Source organism: Cottoperca gobio, chromosome 3 (assembly GCF_900634415.1).
Source record: "Cottoperca gobio chromosome 3, fCotGob3.1, whole genome shotgun sequence".
Classification (NCBI taxonomy): Eukaryota; Metazoa; Chordata; class Actinopteri; order Perciformes; family Bovichtidae; genus Cottoperca; species Cottoperca gobio.
Genome location: NC_041357.1, coordinates 23,431,373 through 23,453,907, shown reverse-complemented (window position 1 = coordinate 23,453,907; position 22,535 = coordinate 23,431,373). Strand labels below are relative to the sequence as shown.

The following is a 22,535-nucleotide window of genomic DNA, read 5'->3' as shown; positions in this document are numbered from 1 at the left end:
GTGAAATAAGCATATACACAAGCAAGTTTTACAGTATCACTTTCAACGGGAAGTGCTTTTTGGGAGCACGATACTCGACTCTTAACTTCAGCTGGCCTTCAAGAAGTCCATTATAAGTGCATGAATGGATCACTATCAATTTATTAAGTTGAGACTGGCACAAGAGTACACCAGACGGAGGCAAAACTATAACTTGCTGTGTGCTTCCTAACAGTTAAGAAACATAAGAATAATCTTTGTTTTGAATTCCAGGAAAAGTGCATCAAATGTTTTTACTAAAAAAAACAGTCAGGTTCATGATTATATTTATTGCTGACATGTTTATTGGTATACATAATTACACTGATACAATCCTGCCACAGTATTAAAGACACACTTACAATTACTCAAACTATTCAGAGTATAAAATATGAGGTTAAGCAATAAAAAGTTTAACGTATTTCTGTGCAAATATCGCATTTAAAATGGTTGTGATTCCTAAAAACTGATTTTGATGCTGGCACACAACGAGAATGAATAATCACCAAATCACAATGATTCAGTGCGAGGACCCGATGAATTCAACCACACTTTAAATACACGTTTGAAGAGATGAAAGATGATTGTGAAGAACAATCCTACCGAAGATCCCATTGTGTAAAAACCTGAACTCGCATCTTAATAATTATTCATTTTAAATTGCAAAATGAAACTATTGGATTTGTTATAATTGTTTCCCCTTGTGCCACTGGAAGTAAAAACAGCTGCTGCAGAATAGCTGAAGGCGAGATTAAGACTTGGTCAGTCTACAAAGACACATCTATGCTGTTCATTACAATGTACTGTATTGATTTAGCATTTTGAAAGCTGGAAGTGTTTGATCGGCACATTGGTGGTTAAAGAGCTGCTGGTTAGTTGCCACTGGCCAGGCCAATGTGTGCATAGGTTCATAGGTTATAGTTTGTTGTTATGGGCTACGTTAGCACCTGCTATTGACCATCCAGCCCCCTGTAGCCCCCGTTGCTGTGCGTTATTGTTGCCCAGAAAGTCCATAGAATTGCTGCTAACAGAACAACGTTGTCCTCCGTGGTCGTTAAAAGCAGTATGATAGTTGGTAAAATATTAACCTTCCCTATCCTGAGCCTCACAAGCCACCTATAAAATATCCTCACTGGTAATGGTAAGTCCATTGTTCGAGATGTTATCCAGATTAATGCCATTTTCATCCTCTTCACCCTCCTAGACGATAGAAAGGTACACACAGAAAAAAAAGATCTCATTGACAAGAGAATGAACATGTTTCTATGTTTACAGAATGATGATCACTACTAATGTATGCTATTTAAAATGTTGTCATTTTACAATTATACTCAGACAAATAGATATTAAAATGTAGATTGTTGAGTTCACCAAGACCGCTTTGTTAGAAGTGTATGTTCTGAGACCACAGGACTAAATTACAGAGTTATAATCTCATATTCTCAGCTGTCAGATCCCTGAGAAGATTAGTCAGGCAAGCGTTTTATTAATCTTTTAAATCCCTCTTTAAAAATTGTTTTGTGAGTTTTTACAGGGTTTGTGCCCTGTTCATTTATATACAAAGGCATTCTCTTGCTTTTATTTCACTTATTGTACTTATTCTCACATGTAGGCCTCAATGACATGTCGTCAAGCTAGCATAACAAGGAATTATTCATGTAAAATACAAGTACCTCAAAATTCAACTTGAGTTAATGTACTTTACTGAACAGAATATATGAATTTATGAACTTAAACGCTGTAAAAGTCTATCTTTATTCCACCTTATTTGGTCATTGGTTCTCTTTCTTTAACAATGTTATGTTGAGGGGCCATCGTGCCTTAATATAATCAAGCCTCTGTCAGTCTTGTACCTGACAAATTCCCTTTATGTGCACAGACAGTACACATGCGTGTGTTTCAGTGTTGTGGCTTACCTCGTTTTTCGGTTTGTAGTCTTTCTCTGTGCTGCGATAGGACACCACATGGATCAGAGTGTAGACTCTGCGAACAGAGAGGCACCGAGATGAACCGAGTAGAAAATATGGGAACATTAACGAGCAAATGGATGTCCAATACTTCTAAGAACAACAGCAGATGTCATTTTAATTCATTTTAAAGGCAGGAATGTATTAATCAAAATGTCCCTGTTCATAGTGGGAAACTTCAAAATCAATCCTCCAGTATCTGAAAGTCAGGACGTTTTACTGCTTAACTTTCAATGTCTATATATTATAGTGTGTGTGCGTGTGTGTGTGTGTGTGTGTGAGATACCTGTGATATAACATGGCCAGAAACTGGACAAGGAGAAGAACAGCAAAAGACAGCAGGAACATCAAACTGAGAGGCTCCACCTGTCAACACAGAATGACAGTAATGATGATTACTCTTAGCAGGAACTACAGCAGTACAGACAATATGCCACAGTCCTCCTTTAACTATCTCTATCTCTTCAGCACATGCTCAAGGACTATGTCTGTCCCAACCTTGAGGATTTCTCCAGATTCAGTTCCATTGGGGAAAACTTTAGGGATCTTGATGCTGATGACATCATTTCCAATGGCCTGCAGGAAGAAGGTAGCTACCACCCACAGCACGTTGATGATGAAATACAGGAAGACTGCCTGAGGGGAGGAAGGAGAATTTAATACTTGTGTTATTTTAGTGCAATGTTAAATCGCAACATTAGTGGAAAGTACGAGTCTGCATCATAGGCATAGGTTATGTGGTGGGAGGGATGGATGAGACACTTCCCCCTTAATATTTAGAACACCCAATAAAAACATAGAAGTAGCGGAGGACTTTTATTTTGAAGAACGCAACTCACAGACGCCTCCTGTAAATTAGGTGGTGGCAGTGAAGCAACCTTAAAGCAATCTTTGCAAACTACACGTTTTAAGCAGGAAGTACCAGGATATTTTCCACAAATGCACAAATATTCACCAGAATGCAGGAAATTTGAGCATTTTCTGGGGGATAAAAAAAAGGAACATTTTGCCTTCACTCATCTATGATATTATCACAGCGTGTGCACTTCAGGAACACCCTGATTGCCCGTGGCTTGCCACTTGCCAATAGATAGGTATAGGAACCTTCAGTTTGTCTTTTGGCTTCTCCCTTTCTATAGTAGACCCCTCAGTAGGCTCGCCACCAATACGGACTAATGTTTTAATGAATAATTAGAAAATAAACATACATTATCAGTATTTTAAGGCCTAAAAAATAAAGATGCGCACTTCCCGTGAGACATAATTCATGCCTCAGACACAAAAAAGAGGCACATTTGCATAAACAGTAAATGAAGATAGCTGACCTTGTTGCGTAGGGACTTTAGTTCTCTGGTGACGTCGTCCAGATATTCTTTAGTGTCAACAATAGGCGTCAAGTAGCGCTCGAGTAACTTGTTCCAGAAGTCCTGCTCACCCTGAGCACACACACAAACAATTTCATTCGTTGTACAGTATTTGCTTCTCACATAGCCAGGGACTGAATCATCATCTTACCTCGTCAAGGTTTCGCACTTCCGGGGCAGTGAGTGTTTTCTTGATGGCGCTGCTAACTCTCTTCTCTATTCTCTCCATTCGACTGGTTTTAAGGATACGCCGAGCCTTAGAGACAGAGAGAGTCAATTACTCAGTAATCAATCATTCCTCTCTTAAGTTTTGTTTTCATAAAATTAAAAGCCTCTGAAATAGAAGCATTTAAATGTGATATAATAAAATTATATATTTAATTTATGATGGATATATTATATATAACGGAAATTGCAGAAAATGGACGAACATTCACATTATTTTAAGAATTGAGTACTATATATATTTTAAACTAAACAATTGCTTATGTGCTATTACTACTACTATTATTATTATTATGATTATTATTATTGTCATTACGTGCGATTGCAGTGCATGTTGTAGATTGTCCTGTTGGCTTTCTGACAGAATATCTTCAGGCCCCACGTGACTTAGCTCTCTATTAAGAGTGTCTGTTAACATTAAGACCAACTCCTCACACACATCTTCCTCACTTTTGTTAGGGAGCATGTATCTGAGGACAAAAAAAGCACAAATACAAATAACTGTAATTATACTATTGCAATTGTACAGTTTTAGCTGATACAACAGTGTGACTGTGTTTTGAGACCGCCTTAGGACACAATAAATATACAAACACGTGTAATGAATAACACAAACGCATAAAGGGTCTTACAATTTATGCTTGAACACATACCTGCAAGTAAACAACACACGCACGGACGTACAGGGAATATATGATTATAATATTATATAATAATATAGTATTTCATTATCAATCAAAACATTGGATAGCCTACAAGTTTTAAATTTGTCCTCGAGCTTGTCTCGAAGGTTCACTTGTCCCTCTAGAGGTGATAGTGAGTCACTGTCGCACCAGTCTGTCCTCAGTACACGGGGAGAAGAAGCACAGCTGCCTGACCCGCTAGTAAATATTACAGCCGTGTCCCGTGCCAGTTTTTTTAGTTTGTTTATTGGATTACATTCAAAGTGGCAGAAACCACCCGGCTGAGGTCAAGTCTCTTGGGCCGCTGACTGGAGCTCCTGTCTGACGGAGGCTCTGCTGACCTCTCCTCCCCGGCAGGCTGCTCTCTTGGCTGCGCCGCCACCGAGAAGACCTGACGAATATGTGGGTCGTTTTCTAGTTTCTGCCACTTTGGATTTAGTCCAATAAACAAACTTATGTAACGTTAGACGGACTACAGCCCCCGGTTAACATTAGTGCCCAGTACACACAGATAGATAAGCTCCACGTGAAGATTATACAACAGCAGAGTTTATGGTATTCTGACACATGTATGAAAATGGATTCAATCTATTTTATCTGTTCATTTCGTGAAAACATTGCCACAGTGCTTTGTGGATATTGTGTGTGTAACTGCATTTTCCTTCTGGAGGTCAATACATGTTTGTCTTATCTTAAAAGCCTGGTGATCAATAACATACAAAAATGAATATTTCTCTGTATAATGTTAATTATTTACCGTATTTGTTGTTCTAGATTTTTCTTCATGTTGGCATAGGTCAGTTTCTTCAAAAACTCATCTTTCACCGGCTTTACCCAGTCTACACACACACACACACACACACACACACACACACACACAACACACACACACACACACACACACACACACACACACACACACACACACACACACACACACACACACACACACACACACACACACACACACACACACACACACACACGTCAGTAATGTATGCTATACATACATAATGAATTGTATACATGTGTTAAATATCCAGGACAAATACACGGTTAATGGGCTTCTCACCCTTGACATGAATCTCCTCTAGGTCAGCAATCATTAAGTCATCGTCTTTCTCTTTATCTTCTTCGTCGGATACACTCTGGGATATGCTCCTTTTGTTGACACTGTCATCACTGCACACAGGCACACACACATTTTTGTGAATGTTTGGTAGTATGGATTTCACAATTCAAGTGTATATATGCTTTTATCCTTGAAGGACAGAGGGTAAATCAGCTGTGTGTAGAGAGGTGTCAGGGTCAGTTTAACGTGATGGTCGTACAGGTTTCTGATTGACTGACTTTATTTAGTGAGCAAAATATATTATTGGTAAAGAATAAATAAATACCTGCTAAAGGAAGCAACGTCATTGCCTTTTTCAGCTTCTTCTTTGGTTGTGATTGTGATGATTTTGTCTTCAGGCTCCATCTTTGCATCTGCCTGTTCAGTTATTGCGCCATGGTTGGTGATTACAAGGGGAGGGGCTTGCTCCGCCGTCTGGCCTGTCATTTGTCGTATTATCAGATTCTCTGTCTCCTGTGTTATCTGTAAAGCAACAGGATAAAATGAATGAGTTTGTTCATATATTCCTCCACTGGAAGGCTTGTCAGTAGCTGTTTGGTAACAGCACCTGGAGCTTCATGTCCCAGCAGCAGAGTCTACAGTTTCGGTCACACAGCATATTATGGTTCTTCTTCACTTCTGCCTCTCCCCTGACAGACAGACAATGAGGGACAGTTAGAAAAAGCATACACCCATTGACATACAGATACAGATACAGTGAGTGATTAATGGGAAAGCAGATCGGCTTAAATGAAAACACATTTATTTCCTGCCGGCCTCCACCTATCTGTTGGATAAGTGTTGGTAAACAGCAGCCAAATCCCACAAGCGGCACAACATGGATGGACGACTGGATGGATTTCATCATCTTAAATGATTTTTTCTGCCGTTTTCAGAATTTGAAACAAAAGATTAAATAATTTCTGTATCACGTATATTATTAGGATGTTGATACCTAGGTATTAAGTAACTCCTCTTTGCAGTTTGTGTGCATGTTGACCACAGACGATATAGAATATTTTGATTATAGTAACATAATTACCATTAATGCTGCTCATGCTACTTTGTCTACTACTGTTTACACTGCTTTTGCTCCTCCTAATGCTACTTTTACATTCCCCCTTTCAGTTATTTTTGTTACAACTAACACCAGTAGTACGGAAATCAGAATTCAGGTAATCAACTAATAGATTGGCTTTAGGTTATTGGATGATTAGTTTGCTGCTTCTCTTTGCTAAATAAAGTCAATTAAGAATGAAGTAATTAGAAGATAAATCAATAATGTAAATGGTTGTTTGCAGCGAAAAGTACCACTACTCCTTCTAATAATGATCAGTGCATTACTTGTTGGATTCCCTGGTGCCCCAGGACACAATGTGCATGTTAACCAGTGAGTAGATGGTCAGCAGGAGGTATCCACTGGGGATACAGATGAAATACATCAGACCATAGATTATCATCCCTGTAGGAGAAAATAACATAACATAATTAATAGCAGAACATTAAACTATGAACATAATATAACATACAAATGTAAAACTAATGTTTATAATAATATAATATAACCATACCACACTCCTCTGGGTGTAGTAAAGCTGTCACTGCGTACATGAGTGTCATAGAAATCAAAAACAAGCCAGTGGGAGTCAGGAAGGTTCCCTGAATCACCATGTCACCTAAAAGGGGAAAGTGATGAGTATGTGCGTTTACAGGGTATATATTTATTAAATCAAAAGTCCAACACAGTATTATGAAGTCACAAAGAGATTTTACCCACCAATGATGGAAAACAAGGATGCAGTCATGAGGAACGCGTACAGAACACTCATAATGGCAGCGATGGTTATTTGGTTGTTAGCCTTGGCTACAAAACAGACGATGACGTAGAACACGGGAGGAACGCTTGCGATGAGGATGGAATCTGTACCAGCGATTTTGAAGACAAATTGGAAAGCACCTGGAAAAGACATAAAGAGAGAGAGAGAGAGGGGAATGAACTAAGAACAGAACTGACTCATACACAAATATAAGGGGAAACAGATGGATATGTGAGAGTTTAGGACACAGTAATAGAGGTGAAGAAACTGTTTGCCTTTTCATTAGACAACCCCAAGACAGAAGGGTTTGTAGAGTTATTAACTAAAGCTGGACCTACCTGCTATCATGAGAGTCACAGAGGCCGGTCCAAGGATAGAGGAGCCAACAGTGAACATCTGGTAGAAGATGTAAAGACTGGAGATGGATGAGTTTCGCTTCACTGTCTCTGCACCGCTGTGATTTAAGTCACAACCACAGACAAGTTAATATTTATACAATGTACGTGTCGCAGTGTCATAGTAAGCAGCTGATTGAGGATGAATAGCCGATAGATATCACTCTGAAACACCAGAACACAGAATGTTTTAATTCAGATGTTATTTAAATCAGTTTAAGTGAGAAATTATCTGGCTAAAGATGTAAACTCCACTATTAATAATACTAAATAACCCTCACCTGTGCAGAAGGTCCAGTGTGTTTGCCAGTGTAGATGGTCCCCATCGTCTCCTCTGGTTATAAAACTCCTTGAACTCTTCTGGTGAGTTGGTGTAAGCATCTGATGCAGCATTGTATTCAACACGCCACCCTTGTTGCAGTAACAAAGTACACAGCCAACGATCCTCCCCTAGAAACATGTACATGAACACACAAGACACATGTGAGAAATGGACGTGAACAGTCGAAGAAGAAACAAAACTAGGCGAGGTAAAAAATGATTGAATTCCCAACCAACCTTGGTCATATTGCACATATTCCGACGCTCTGGTCGCAGTTGTTGTGTATCTCTTCAATACATTGTCATCCATCAAGGCAGATCCTCTAAACAGACTGAAACAGCCTGGACTGCACAGTACGGAGCCAAACACGTGCTCTGCTGTCTTCTGTAGCCAGTGGCCTACTGCATACTCAAACTTCTGATACCACACCATGGGACCTGGGATGGCAGGGTGAGATTCACAGAGACAAAGTGAAAAAAAGAAAGGAGTACATAGGACCAAAATGAGAGACAATCCTCAGCAGTGAAAATTCACAAATGTTCATTTCTTAAATAATCTCTGCTACAAAAATAAACATTTACAAGTAACTATACTATAGAGGTGGGCGATTGGACGAATACATCGGCTAACGAGGATTTTCACATCTAACTCTGTGATTAAGGGGTTATTTCAGCCAAACCTGAATGTTGGAACAGTGGAAAGTCTTTTTGGTGAGTTATTTTTATTCTGTCGCGTTTGAATGAAGCGTGTTTTACCATGCTACGAGGCACAGCGCCGCAAGCACTTGCGCGAATACATCTGCAATTGCGGATGGGAAAATTCTACTATACTAGCTAATAAAGTGTCTTCCTGAGCAACCAACTCATGAAGTTATGAATTATATTTGCAAGGTACGGATGAAAATGGTGTTACAATGTACTTGATGTGATATTTCCCATTTAAATGCATGATTTTGGTTGCTTTCCTCTGCAACTGGGTTACAAATGCTGGGTAGAAGATACTTTGTTATGCCCTACTGTGTTGGGTGGATCCAATGGAAGCTTCTACATAACCTCTCAGCTCATGCCGTCCTGGTTACTCTGTACCGCTCTACGTGCCAGCTGCACAGGGCAGGCAACTTAAAGTAAACTCAGGGTCTTATGATTGAAGCCAACTTGAACTTTGTTTGATACCTTCTGCTATAGAGGCCAAAACAATGTCTACAGTACTTACCCATACCAGTAGGATGGATCCTACCACACGCTGCACCAACGTTGTGGTACATCCTTAACCTGTCAATGAAAATGTTTTTTAAGTACTATGTTCAAAAGGTTTTATATACTGTACAATAATAACTTAAAAACAATTGTTGATTTGTCTCTCACTGACCTGTCAACAAGCAGAATCACAGCTTTAGGTTGGAAATCTGTGTCTCCGTCCAGAGCCAGGATGTAAGTGTGGTCATCTGAGATGAATTTTCTCTTGTAGTCATTGTCATGCTGAGGCACCAGGAAAATCTCTCTATTCATAGAGACCAAACTGTCTCTGCATGGGTTATTCTGCCGCTGGAAAAGAATAGATATTTAACATATCAAAATATATTGTACCATCAAAATACTAATACGTTTCTTACTCCTTTTTAGAGATAGAAGGGGGAAAAAGTCTTACTGTGAACTTTTGAGGGTTCTTGACGAGGTAACCCTTCCAGCCGAGAAGATAGTACAGATACATAATCTGAAAGTCATACGCAGTAATGTATAGTGTGCAAATTCAAGACCAGCTCTTAAAAACATTTATGCAATTTAAATAATGTATTTGTCCAAGAAAAACTTTAACAAAGGTGACATGTTTTGATTAAAAGTCTTCCAGCATTAATACATTTATTATTTCAGAAAAGCCATAGATCATTATCAATATTCATAAGTGTATTTATGATATTAGAGTTTTTCATTTCGCAATACTAAGTCGAGCTGAAAATAGTAAATGTAATAGTTCAGAGAATTTATTACAGATTATTCTGATAATATATTTGATTTAGTCATTTTTCAAGAAAATGGTTTCAGCATCTCAAATGTGAAGATTTGCTGATTTGCTATTTGATAGTAAATTGAATTTGGAGTTTGGAACAAAACAAGCAAGTGGAAGACATTACCTAAGACTAAGCGAATAATCAGCAGACTACTCAGTGATGAAAAGAGTTGAAGAGCACCTTCCTCCATCAAAAGAGACACATGTTTCTAAATTTAAGTACATGAACATTTCTCCAATTGTTGCTGTTTCTCAGAGATTACTAGGCAAGCCTGTACATTTCATTTCATTTCATTTCAGGACCTGAGAGTCCTTTTGGTAATGCCCTGCGTCATACTCAGAACTACCTGGAGCAAGTCTTTCACTGTTGGCCACCAAATAGCATCTTGTACCATGACACCTTTTAGGACAAAAACACCACAGCTACACCATACCTGGGACCATCTTTTCTTGTTCCTGATGAGATTTTTGTCTTTTAGGTGAATATAGAGCATGTTGTCTTCTGGCATAACACACGTCAGCCTGCCACCGTAGGGGGTCTGAATGATCGACACATCATCTGGTTCTTTGTTGGTAAACACCCTGAATGGATGGATGGATGGATGGATGGATGGTTGGTTAGAAAGATGGATGGATGGATAGATAAATGTAAAGAAAGATGGTGGATCGATGGATCATCTCACCTATAAACCTCTATGATAACTTGGATCAAGTCAGTAACGTAACTGTTAACCAGCCTCTTTTCTGTGCCCTTTTCGGTCATGAAGGCATCGTCTACATAAATGTGACACTCAAAGTTAAAGCAATCCTTGTGCTCTTCCTTTGGATCACCTCGATAGCGGTCCAGCCTGAGACAACAAAAAACAAACAACTGTAACAATACTGCACCCATTGCACTGCTACATACAGCAGAAATGTTACGGCTACTTGCCGTCGCACGCTCTCGCTCCCTCTATCGACCGCACACTCTGCAATGTTACAACGCTAGCATTGCTTGCTAACAGCAATATGTATCTATGGTTTCACTTTGCTTCGATGGTATTGGATAGTTCATCATTGAATCTATCCAGATCGATGGATCGTTACACCGCTAAACGTCAACAAAAACAAGGCTTTCAGTTGCTGTTCCATTGCTCTTTAAAAGGGTACGAGACAGGAATCAAACCCATGTTTTGTATTTGATACTGGTACACCCAGGTGTCTGCAGTAACGGTGTCTCTTACCTGAACATGGAGGTGAGAATTTTCAGCATTTCATCATAGTTCTCATGCCACATGGTGGCACAAAGATAGATCACACAGTTCTGCATGCCGTCGTGACTGTAGAGGAGAACATAGGGGAAGGGAGAGAGGTTTTCAGCAGAAGCTTTAGACATTTCGTGTTGTGACCATACACGTCTCAGTCTGGGAAACAAGCATCTGATCTGTTTTAGTGGCTGGAGACTTTCTACAGACCCAATGATTTCATACAATAACCACATGTACATATACAACTCATTGTGGATGCATAAAAGTGTGTTTTAATTTTTCTTGATGATTCTAAATCACAACATTATTTAATCACACACAACATCTTCAAAAGCATGCATTCAACTTCAAAAGGATATCTTCTACTCATGACTTATTTTAAATTAATTTTGCTTTGCATCTGAGTCTGCGCTCCTACTGGTTCCGCACACAGTTATCACCTCGAGTGATTTCTTCCATATACCTGCTTAAACTATGACCACTCTCACCTCTCTTGATTTTGGGCTCGGGGCACCTTCATCTTGGTGTTGAGCAGCAGAGACAGATCTATGAAAGCAGATTCATAGAGTCGACGAACAAACAGCTGAGAGGTTCTCTCGATACGCTGGACCTAAGACATGGTGAACCAGAGAGGCATTTAGGTGTGTGTCTTTTCTGCCTGATATTAACATAAGAAGTCCCTGGGTTGATACAAAACTGCTCTTTGACCCGTCAACATTAACAGGGACAATTGTTTTCTGGAGAGCGATATCGCTGCAGACTTTTAAAAACGTAAACAGTGCTGCAAACAACACAAAGAAAATTAATTACTTTCACTCCCATTGTATACATCTCAGAGACATCTCTTTTCAGAGTGTGTGTGTGTGTGTGTGTGTGTGTGTGTGTGTGTGTGTGTGTGTGTGTGTGTGTGTGTGTGTGTGTGTGTGGATACCTTGATCTTCCATATATAGTAGGTACACGTGACGAAGCCTAACCACATACACACTCCCTCCAGTGCCAGCATTGAAAAAGGCCATTGCAAGTAGTAGCTGTCAAACAAATAGTCCATAAACATTCTGAAGATATACATAGATTGTGTTTGTGTGTATATCTATGTGTCTGAACACAGTTTAAACCTGATGCAAACACTAAAACGTACCTGTTGAGTGAAGTTCGGCAAATGCTCCTTGTGATTTCCAGTAAAACCACAGGGGTTGTGTTCTTAGTGCTCAAGAACACCAAGCTCTCACAAAACTCTGCAATGGAAACATAGCTACGTGTTTGAGTATATCGGTAATAAGTGAAGTTATGTTTCATTTGCTTATCACAAAGAGCTTCTCAGTATCAATTTGCCTTCCTCAGTACAGAGACATGAGGAACCTGTAGCCAAAGATTTCTCACAATCCAGCGAGGGTCGTAAAGGATAGAGGGTGTCGTATGTTGTACAGATTGTAAAGCCCCCTGAGGCACATTTGTGATATTGGGATTTTTTTTAATGACTTTCGCACATGATTGAGCAGGGACATACATGTGTCAGCTTTCTTAAAATAACGAAATGAAACTAACTTAGTAGAAAGAAAAGTACATTTTAGAAGATCACAAACACTTTTTTAATATGAATACACTCACCTGTGATGCTCCCGTGCTGTGGTCCGTCCAATCTTTGTGCCTCGGTTATGAAAAGTATCAGTCCCAACAGTAGCACTGTAGGTCCCGTGCAGCATACTGGCAGCGCAAAACTCATCCTGACCGCATGAATCTTACAGGCCACCACACCAAACCAGTGGCAGGCTGCTGAGCAGAAGGCCTGAGACAGGCGGAGAGGGGAACATGTTTTACACCAACGGCAAAGTACTGAGCGTGAAATTACACTTTTCTTGAAATGAAAAGTTACTTGACTACACTTGTAAATAAGTGATCTTAAGTACTTATTGAGTTAAACCTGCTGAAATCATCAAGAATCAAATGTGAGAGATTCTTTTAGTAGTTCTTCTTAGTTCTGTTACACACCTTTTAACTAGATTAGAACAGGAAAAAAATCTAATGGGTTTGATTAATGACTTTTTAATTGGCTGCTTTAGTGTTGACTGCTGTGAGCCATTAAAAGTAAAGTAGTAACAGAAAATGCATTAAATCAAGAAGCAATTAAAAGAAAAAAAGGTTAAAATCCTGTTCAAAATAACAACAACTATCACATTGCAGGACGTCAAACTTGATTCGTAATTTTGTCTGCCGGCGCCACTTTTCTAAAGACGGGCGGCTTCCTTAGTGCACATCCCTCAAGGGGAGCAGAGGAAGAGACCCATGACTCATGTGTACATAGTCCAGACATACCTACTGCCCATCTTTGCCTGTCTCTACCTGTTTGTTTGTTTTTACTTTTACCTACCTGTAAGAAAAACAGCACCAGTCCTATTTGCAGTAATTCCCAGTCATTGTCCTGCAGGTTAAAGTCTGACCAGGTGATGGATTTCTCAATAAGCACATGGTAGAACAGGTATACTGCTCCTAAAAGACAATACATAGTGTCATTGATTTAAAAGGGACAATAAACATAAAATATCAAAAGTATGTAGTATATACAATATAAGAAGGAGCACAATGTAAGATGAAATGGTAAGATTCAAGCAAATATAGGGATGTATAGAGAGGAATAGTATTTTGTTGTGCAAAATAGAAAGCATAGCTTTATAAAATTGAAAACAACAATTGAAGACTTCATCACAGCTGGAAAACATCCTCTGCAATCCATCTGCTCTAACAGCACAGAACTGTTTGTTCACAGTGGGAATGTTGGAAATGAGATGAAGAGAAAGCTCGGTAATACGCAGTGATGTTGGTGTTGGTAATACATTTGAAGAGCCTGTGTTATTTTGTCAGCATGTTTTGTTTTTAGTATTGTGTGTTGACACAGACCTTGATGGCAGATAATTACCTATCACTATTATTCTCAGAATACTGCTGATGACAAACACAAAGTCCCTGAAACCGTCCAATTCTTTCAGCGTTTCCTGCAGGGAGAAACAAAGAATGGGGAAGAGTTTCTCTGATCATGTCGAGTCAATAATATGCAGTATGTATTAATATATATAATCAACAAAAGCTCAGGCCTAGTAAACACGTACGTGGGTATTTTTTAAACATAGCTATTTCTATGTGTTTTGACCTTTTGTCTACATGCAAACGACGTGGAGAAAAAATGCGTGAGTGCGTGCACATGTTAGGGCTCAGCGTCAGTGGGGGATTCCAGCTTTTTAAATCATTAACTAATAGTCTACAGAGGGGTGAATTGATGGCGTAAATCCCAGTTTGGTGGCTGATTTTAAAAATAAAAGAGTAGATCTCTAGTTTGGAAGTTGTTGCAGTGGAGACGCACATAGAAACACATTGTAGAAGCACATTATACCTGCATGCGATTAGTAGCTTGCAGTGGATTTTCCCACCAGCAGAGGGAGATGAGGAATGAAGAGAAAATTCCAATTGCAATGTAGACAAAGCAGTCGGAGTTCTGACGATCCACAAATGATGATACGCGAACATAGTAGTCAATCCCCAGCAGGCAGTAACCTGTTAGATGGTTAGTTAGTTAGTTAGATAGTTAAACTGTTAGTTAGTTAGTTAGTTAGTTGGTTAGTCAGTATCTCCTGTTTCACTGTCTATCATGTCAGGGAGTTGAATGCAAGCTTTTTACTTGTTGTTCACTATCCGCTTGTACTGACTGCAGCGTTATTACTACATTTAAATATTAAACTTTGTCTATGGTTATGTTTTGGCACCGGCCGAACTCGGATAGGATTTGGGAAAGAAAAGACATTTAAACAAAACAACAATCTTTCCCTAACACCTTATGTTAACTAGTGTTTTTGTTGCCTAAACATAACCACAGACAGGACTCAGAATGTGAACCCCGGACTGGAAGGTGTTGCACTTGTTCCCACCATCCACCCTGTGACCACCTCTGCTGCTTCATTCATTCACTCAAAAATACGTTACAATGATATAATAAAGAATCCAACCAGTGATTATGTTTTCCACAGCAACATCATTTGGAAAACTATTTTGTACGGTATAAAAGTTATTTCTAGGAGACAGAGTTGCAGTCATACACACACTCTCTCTGTCAGCATATGCAGCTGGTACTTAAATGCTTAATTTGCTAAAGGTTTGTCAGTATTCAAACATGTTTTCTAAACAATGTGAGCTGCTCAGGTGTTTTTCCTGGAGCATGTAACCTACATGCAGCTCGTACATGAATGCTCAAATCAGAAGTTGTTAGTGTTGTCTTGCCAGTTGGTAGATGTTACATAATTCATCTGAGACGGTCGTCATAATGAGGGCGGCAGGTGTATTGAACCAGACATTGCATGGAAAAACGTAACAATAACAAAAAAGTGAAAGGGATGACTTGACAGATAATTAGAGACGCCTCAGCTCAGTCAAAACCTGAAGAGACAGCCTGAACTGAAATATGTTCAAAACGAGAATGACATCTATTATTGCACATTTTCTGTAGGAGGAAGAGGATAACTAGTTGTTGTCCTCTTCTTCTTGTCAGAATGGCTACTAAACAAATGATCTCCTAGTCATTCTAGTATGTTTAAAACAAGAGACAGAGAAAGGCAGGCAGACAGTGTTGCAGATATGCAGTAAAGTAAAGAGATTTACCAGCAACTGTCAGAATTAGGGAGCAGATTGGAAACACGATTTTCCACCTATCTCCCTGTAGTCTGTATATTATCTGCAGAATGGCAGACACAATACAGACTCCTCCGCTGATGAAGAGATTAGTCAACACATCAAACTGAGGCATAACGACTAGCACCAGGGTTGAAGTACCAAGAGACACCAGACACTCAATGGCACAAATCTGGAAAAGAGGAAAACACATCATTACATTTGCACACTTAAAGTGTTTATATGGGCTATAGGGTGGCTGAAAGTGTCAAATGTAAAATGAGATTTAGAGAAAAAAACATGCTGACGCTTGCTTTTTTATGTTTAACAATCAGGAAATCAAACTAGTCTCTTGTCCTACGTTACATGGATTTACTAAATGTGCTGATGGTGGCAGTGACACACTTGCTTGTTTCCTGTTTGCAGTATTCTTTGAAAACCACAAGAAGCATAAATCTCAATGTGCTCAAAATGGAATAATAATCAAAACATGACAATATGACCCTTTTGGCATACTATGGTCAAGATCTGCTCATTTCTTATATTTGACGGTGTGGACCCATTTCAAACCATTCACTAATTTGTCTGCCTCATTATGATTAATAATAACGAGTAGAGCCGTAAATAACGAATGACAAAAAGTGTGATATCCTTGCTATATTGCCATGATATACATTGTTCCACTATCTTATTCTTTATAATTACATGTAAAGCAGATCAGATAAGAAATGAGTATGCTTTAGTATAAAACGTACACATGACATGGTCTTCATGTTGGGCTGCACAAAGCTCTTGAAGGCACATCTCCACAGTGATTTCATAAACACCAGGAAGTTGGGGCAGACCAGGCAGAAAACCAACATCAGCATGTAGAACTGTTTTTCCTTTGGGCTGCGCAGGGAGGTTGGACTGGACAAGGTTGACAACACCAACAGAGAGCCCTGATTGAACAGATGATACAGGAAATGTTATGTATTGGTTATTCAACTCAAGTTTCTCTGTATTGAGATTTTATAGACCCTTAAAGAGTGCATTTGACTTTATTTTGAGCGCAGTTACAGTAAAGTCTCGGGTGTAGCAGTACTTCCTGTAAATATAACCATGTGCGTCACATATTATTGTCGTCATTTACCCTCACACCAATAAGGAAGTTCATCAGGTTGTACATTAATCAAGTTGCATTGATTACATAGGTAAACAGAGACTATTATATGTATTGTTTTATGACTGAGCATAGTCCTGTGATTCATCATCAAGGAAAAGAGGGAAAGACGAGGCCAAAGGAGGAAGATGGACACATTGAAAGGGAATAGAGGCAGAAGCAGAGGTGCAGACAATGCAAACACATGCACATACTGTAGTTAAAGATTGGTAGAGAGCAAATGAAGATTCACTTTCAAAGAAGGAGACAGAGATACTGAGAAACAACTATGACAAAAAGAAGAGTTGGGTACAAAAGGGTCATGGACTCTAAGCCCTGTCCGACCATAAATAGTGCTCAAGTTATTCATGTTTCTTGTGGACAGTCAGACAGAGACACATAAGACACACAAGGTTTTTTTTTTTAACTACAATCACTCGAAAACTTATAAAGTTTATAAACATTTTAAAGAGTATTCCATTTTCTAACCACCAAGGGTTGGTTAAATATTTCCCAGGAACTATACAACGTAGGCTACAGGAAGTGATGCAGTTCAAGATACATACTGTATATATCAGCACATGTATAGTGGCGTCTTTTCTTCAAAATGTTAAACGCAGGAACAGCTTCAAACTCGAGTGCCAGTAAGAGTTTTGTATAACTGCTATTTGAATAAGATCCTGTGATGCGTTTGCATCATGAAGAAGAACAAAAGAAGCACCTACAGAAAGTCATCCAGGAAAACCCAAAGAAAGAAGTCACAGAGCCAAAATACTGTTTAGTGATGAAGTCAAAACACTTTCGTGCTAAATTGTAATACAAGCAGAAGAAATGCTTCGTGTTATACATCAAATTTCAGACTTCAAAAATGAAAATAGAATAATTGATTTGAAAGGTTTTCTTGGGTAGAGCAGAAAAGAAAAGATTGTTAAGATAACATCTAATCTGGAGATTTTCATCTTGAGGCTTCATGTTTAGTGCCAGGAGCCCTATGGGGGATGCTTCTTCCTTTCAACACCAATGATGAATCGATGAATTCATAAATAGACTCATAGACAGACAGATAGACGGACAGGTAATCCTACCTTCGCGACAACGGCACTGGTCAAGACCGCTAACCCCACAATAACAGCCACCAGATACTGGGCCAGTTGGAAACATCGTTTCTTAGTTTCCTCCTCAGATCCTATCGGGTTCAGCTGGAATGGATCCCATGTATCCCTGAGACACACACATGGACATGACATACATTGATTTACTTCAGCTCTCATCACAGTTCTCCTACGCATTAAGGCTACAATCCATCTTGACCAAGGTGGCAGTACAGCAGTGAGAAACATTGGATTATAATCTGATGCTGGACATGCTTTAATTACAGGATTATAGTTTGTATCGATGTGAAGCTCAGAGAAAACCTTATTCTGTGTAAGTTTACTGAACGTGCTAGTTTAGTGCCCTAAAAGTAGAAGTCAGAGTGTCCGAAGGAAGCGACTTTAAGGATGTGGTAATGCAGAAGGGTTTGATATACGGGAAAAGTCATAAACAAGAGGACGCATTGTCCTGTCACAAGGAAGCTAATGACTCCAAAACAAGTTTATTATCGTACAATAATGATTTTTCAAATGGTTTGCTCACGTAAATCATGTTCAGAGTTGGATGCCGGTTACGCCTCAAGAAGGTTCGATAGATAATTATGATTTCTTCATTAGACTATCAGTAAGGGTATGGCGGTATTTGATTCTCGCGTGACCTCACGTCAGCTCGTGAAGTGCATCGCCCACAGCTTCTATCAATACACAATACCACAGACAGTACATTCCTCAGAGGGGTCAGGGTACAGATTAAATTTGAGTTTCCATCCGCCTCTGTGCGACTGCTGATTAATCTAATTACAGAATAATTGTCAGGGTGTGGTTTGTCTCTCCTGTTTGGATAACACTTTGTGATCTTTGACTTTGCCATGGCAACTCTCAAAACACCAGCTAAACCAGTGAACCACTCCGCAGTACGTATATGGCAGAAGGTGTGTTAAGAAGCTGAGGGTGCAGCCGTGTGCGCATAGTGACATAATCTTTTTTTTTATTGAGGCATATAAATAAGTCGTCGTTACATAAATAGTCACGAAGAGCTACTGAATTTAGAAGAGCAAAGATACTTTATTTAAAACACTTTCAGCCGTCTGAAAATCACAATTAAAAGTTTGTGAAGTGCTGGGGGAAATTATACTATGCTATCACATGTCTGTACAAAGACACAGTATCTAACACAGAATACAATCTAAATGACAGTGAAGAAAAGGGTTTTTGGTATCTATTTTTACCATTAAGTCTCGTATGCTGCTAAATGCTCCCTAGACCTCCTGGCATCATTCTATTAATTGTAATTATTTCTCTTCACAGCTCTACAATAAGAATTGCTATACTTGTCACATCCCCTGAAGCTTGGGACAAGCCTGAAAACTAGCTTAGACCTACAAAGACAGGAGAAGATTGCATCCACCAACTTTAGTCTGAGCATAAACCTTACGACAGAGTAAATGCACAAGACAACAAACCACATTACTCCCAGTGTGTTGTTTGACCCACTTTAAACATTAATTGTGTCGTGGTTCCCAGCGCACACTTACACAACATACACTTTTAAGCCCCTCTTTTTCTTCTTAAGTTTATTTACCAGTGTGTCTCCATCGTGACGTGTGGTGCAAATATTGGACTGACAGTGACTGGACCTGAAGACTTCAGATTATAATCTTCACATATCGCACAATATAGGATTTTAACTGTCAACACCAAAGAACTCAAACTGGAACAGACCAGGTCCAACTTCGTCTCATCAGCCGTCACGCCAAAACCATATTCATAATTGACCCAACAGTCATAATATTTGTTCCTGCCTTTCGTTAGTGTTGGAATACATCAGAATCCAAAATACTTTATCGGTCCCCGAGGAGAAATTGGGTTTTGTTCTTATATATATATATTTATAAAAACATGGAGAAGTTAAAGTAAAGTTACAATATACAATAGTGTAAAAACATTAATGATAAAAATCGGTTGAGTATTTAACGCCAAAAAAGTCCAATACATAAGAATATTGCTTGAAATGTACAGTATTATACAATATTATTATATAGTATTGCGCAGTCAATTTGTTGGTACAAGTATAGAAACACAGTTTAGATATAATAACTCTGGGATATAATAACTGGGGTTATGGCTGCTGACGTGTGGAATAGGTCCAAGGGTCGGTCTATGGACTCAGAGTGCCTGACGCTCTAAGGGAGGAGTTGAAGAGTTTGATGGCCCCAGGCAGGAAGTACGGTACTTCCTGTGGCGCTCAGTGGTAAACATCTGACATTGAATGCCTCCTGTTTTTTTTGAGCACAATTTTTTAACTTTCACAGGAAATCAGTTCTGCTTTTCTCATCTGCAAAAGTAGTTCTGCCATCCTGTATGTTTATTATGATACAGTTTGTTATTCTACTCTAGGCCACTGTGCAGCTCAGAGCAGGTTAGTTTAACTTGCCTACATTTGAATTGTTGACCCTCTGGTGATCTTACAACACACTTAAATGCTTTAAGTTGCTCACAGTGTACATATACTATAAAGTTCAGAGTTTATAAAATCATGATTTGTTGTTGGAAATGTAAGTTTTTTTTCCGATAAAACTTTATCTTAATCATAAAGGGGAAAGTAGAAGATAAATTGAGTGTATTTAAAAAAATTAATTGAAATCAAGAAACAACCCTCAGAGATGGCAACATGCAGAATGTGATTAAAACTATAGTACGTATTTAACATTTTAAATGGAGCAACACTCCCCTAACAGCAGTCAGTGTATGCAGGGATGATATTAGCCACAGCAATAAAGAGAAGCACAGCAGTGCACAAGGGAAATTAAATGTTTCTTCAAACTGTAAATTGAACCAAATAGAAACCTGGTAATACACTATTTCATGATATATGACTGGGTGCACAATTTAATGATAATATCTATTACCAATATCTATCTCACTAACAATTAACCTCCTAACAACGTATGAAAAGGTTAAAAGTGTTGATTGTTTGCCTCGTTGCAGGAAGTGGAAAAGCTGAGTGGTGCATTGAATGTGTTTCTTTCTAAATCTGTCCGACGAATACAAACAATCACACAACTTTAAAACTCGACGCCATGACACATTTAGATTCTGTAGCTTTGTTGGTTAAAGGATAACCTGGGCTGTTCTTAAATGAATAAGGAAATAATAAAATCACTGTGAATATTTCCTCTTTCACATATTGAAGCCTTCTTTACAACTATTGTACACAAATGATTTCCTCACAAGAACAGCTATTACCATCTGAACAGACCGCTGCTTCTTGAGAGGAGAAATGTTTTTGTTAATATAGTTTTTAATTAGATTATTTAATCAGTTTTTAAAGAGATTTGTAGCACAGCACAGGATCCAGCTTTTCTGATGAGGTATTTGCATCGATTTAAAATGAATAATCTTTAGCTGTTTCGATAATTAAATTATTTTTATAATTGATTAATTGTAAATCCATAACATTCCCTTGGTCCAGTGATAGTAATCTATACAAAGTCTAACAACTTTCTTCGTAGGCCCTGCTTACTTCAAGTATAAATACAAATAGGAATTCAGATATTATTGTGCGTGACATAAACAGATCACAGAGAACACACCTAATATATATTTTTTAAATGAATATTTCCATAGGTTCTTCCTAACGCAAGCGATCATGCTTCCAGCTCACGAATTAACGTTTGTTTAAGTCTATCAAAAAGCCTCACAAAGACAACGTGGGCCACAAGAATAAAAGTAGCCCCCAGAGAAGAAGATGGATTCCTGCTTCGGCAAGACACGTTTTTTTCCAATTGTAGGTGATCAGACAGGCTCATTAAGATTAAACTGTGGCGGCTGTGATATGTATTTAAATTCATTTCATTTCATCTGATTCCCTGTCTCTCATCTGTAACATCAGTCACCACCTTAAATAAAACATAAATGGAATTTTGGCTCAGTTTTTACCTGTGTCTTATATCTCTCTTCTTTCCTCTGAATTTCAGTTCCTCCATCTTAAGTCTGTGTGTCAAAGAGGAAAAATATTCAATCAACTACAGTATAATATGTATTTTAAAGTTAAACATTAACACATAACAAAGAATAGAAATTCTTTAAATTATGGTGAGCATTAATTTCATTAAATCATGTTTAAATATAAGAAAACTGAGAATTTTTACCTTAATATGTTTAATTTTTCTGTTGATTTTTATCCTTAAGTCTTCAGCAATCCACCCTGAGCTGCTTCCTCTTCGTCCCAGAAGCTCTACCTTCAGTTCTCCTCCAACTCACAAAATGTCTTCCAAACTCAAATATCGGCAAACTTTTATCCGCAGGAAAGAGGTTTGTCATGAAACTCTCTGAAATCCCTCACATGCATTTTTAAATAACTCTCATTTTGAAAAGTTTCAATTGTGGAATCGATTGGAGACCGACTGTGTCAAAGTCTCCGTCAATCTGTCGGTCAGTTTGTCCTTTGTTCATGAGTAAGTCTCTGTTATCACTATCTTATGAAAGGGACAC

General features: G+C 38.7%; 1 protein-coding gene across 1 annotated transcript; it reads right to left on the bottom strand.

Annotated features, from left to right (window-relative positions):
- Positions 1-299: 299 nt before the first annotated feature.
- Positions 300-22,027, bottom strand: chs1 (chitin synthase 1). Its single transcript, XM_029462320.1, has 34 exons — positions 21,981-22,027; positions 18,036-18,171; positions 16,565-16,750; positions 15,801-16,002; positions 14,542-14,702; positions 14,071-14,146; positions 13,525-13,643; positions 12,765-12,942; positions 12,295-12,391; positions 12,088-12,184; positions 11,645-11,766; positions 11,133-11,228; positions 10,593-10,757; positions 10,344-10,491; positions 9,550-9,615; positions 9,271-9,446; positions 9,115-9,173; positions 8,139-8,339; positions 7,862-8,030; positions 7,524-7,639; positions 7,146-7,325; positions 6,940-7,044; positions 6,713-6,830; positions 5,937-6,018; positions 5,655-5,851; positions 5,330-5,439; positions 5,015-5,096; positions 3,891-4,044; positions 3,501-3,605; positions 3,311-3,421; positions 2,484-2,621; positions 2,272-2,351; positions 1,935-2,001; positions 300-1,218 (listed from the first exon to the last, which is right to left on the bottom strand). The coding sequence occupies exons 1-34, from the start codon at positions 22,025-22,027 to the stop codon at positions 1,135-1,137; spliced, it is 4,230 nt and encodes a 1,409-aa protein (XP_029318180.1). The 3' UTR covers positions 300-1,134.
- Positions 22,028-22,535: the final 508 nt, after the last annotated feature.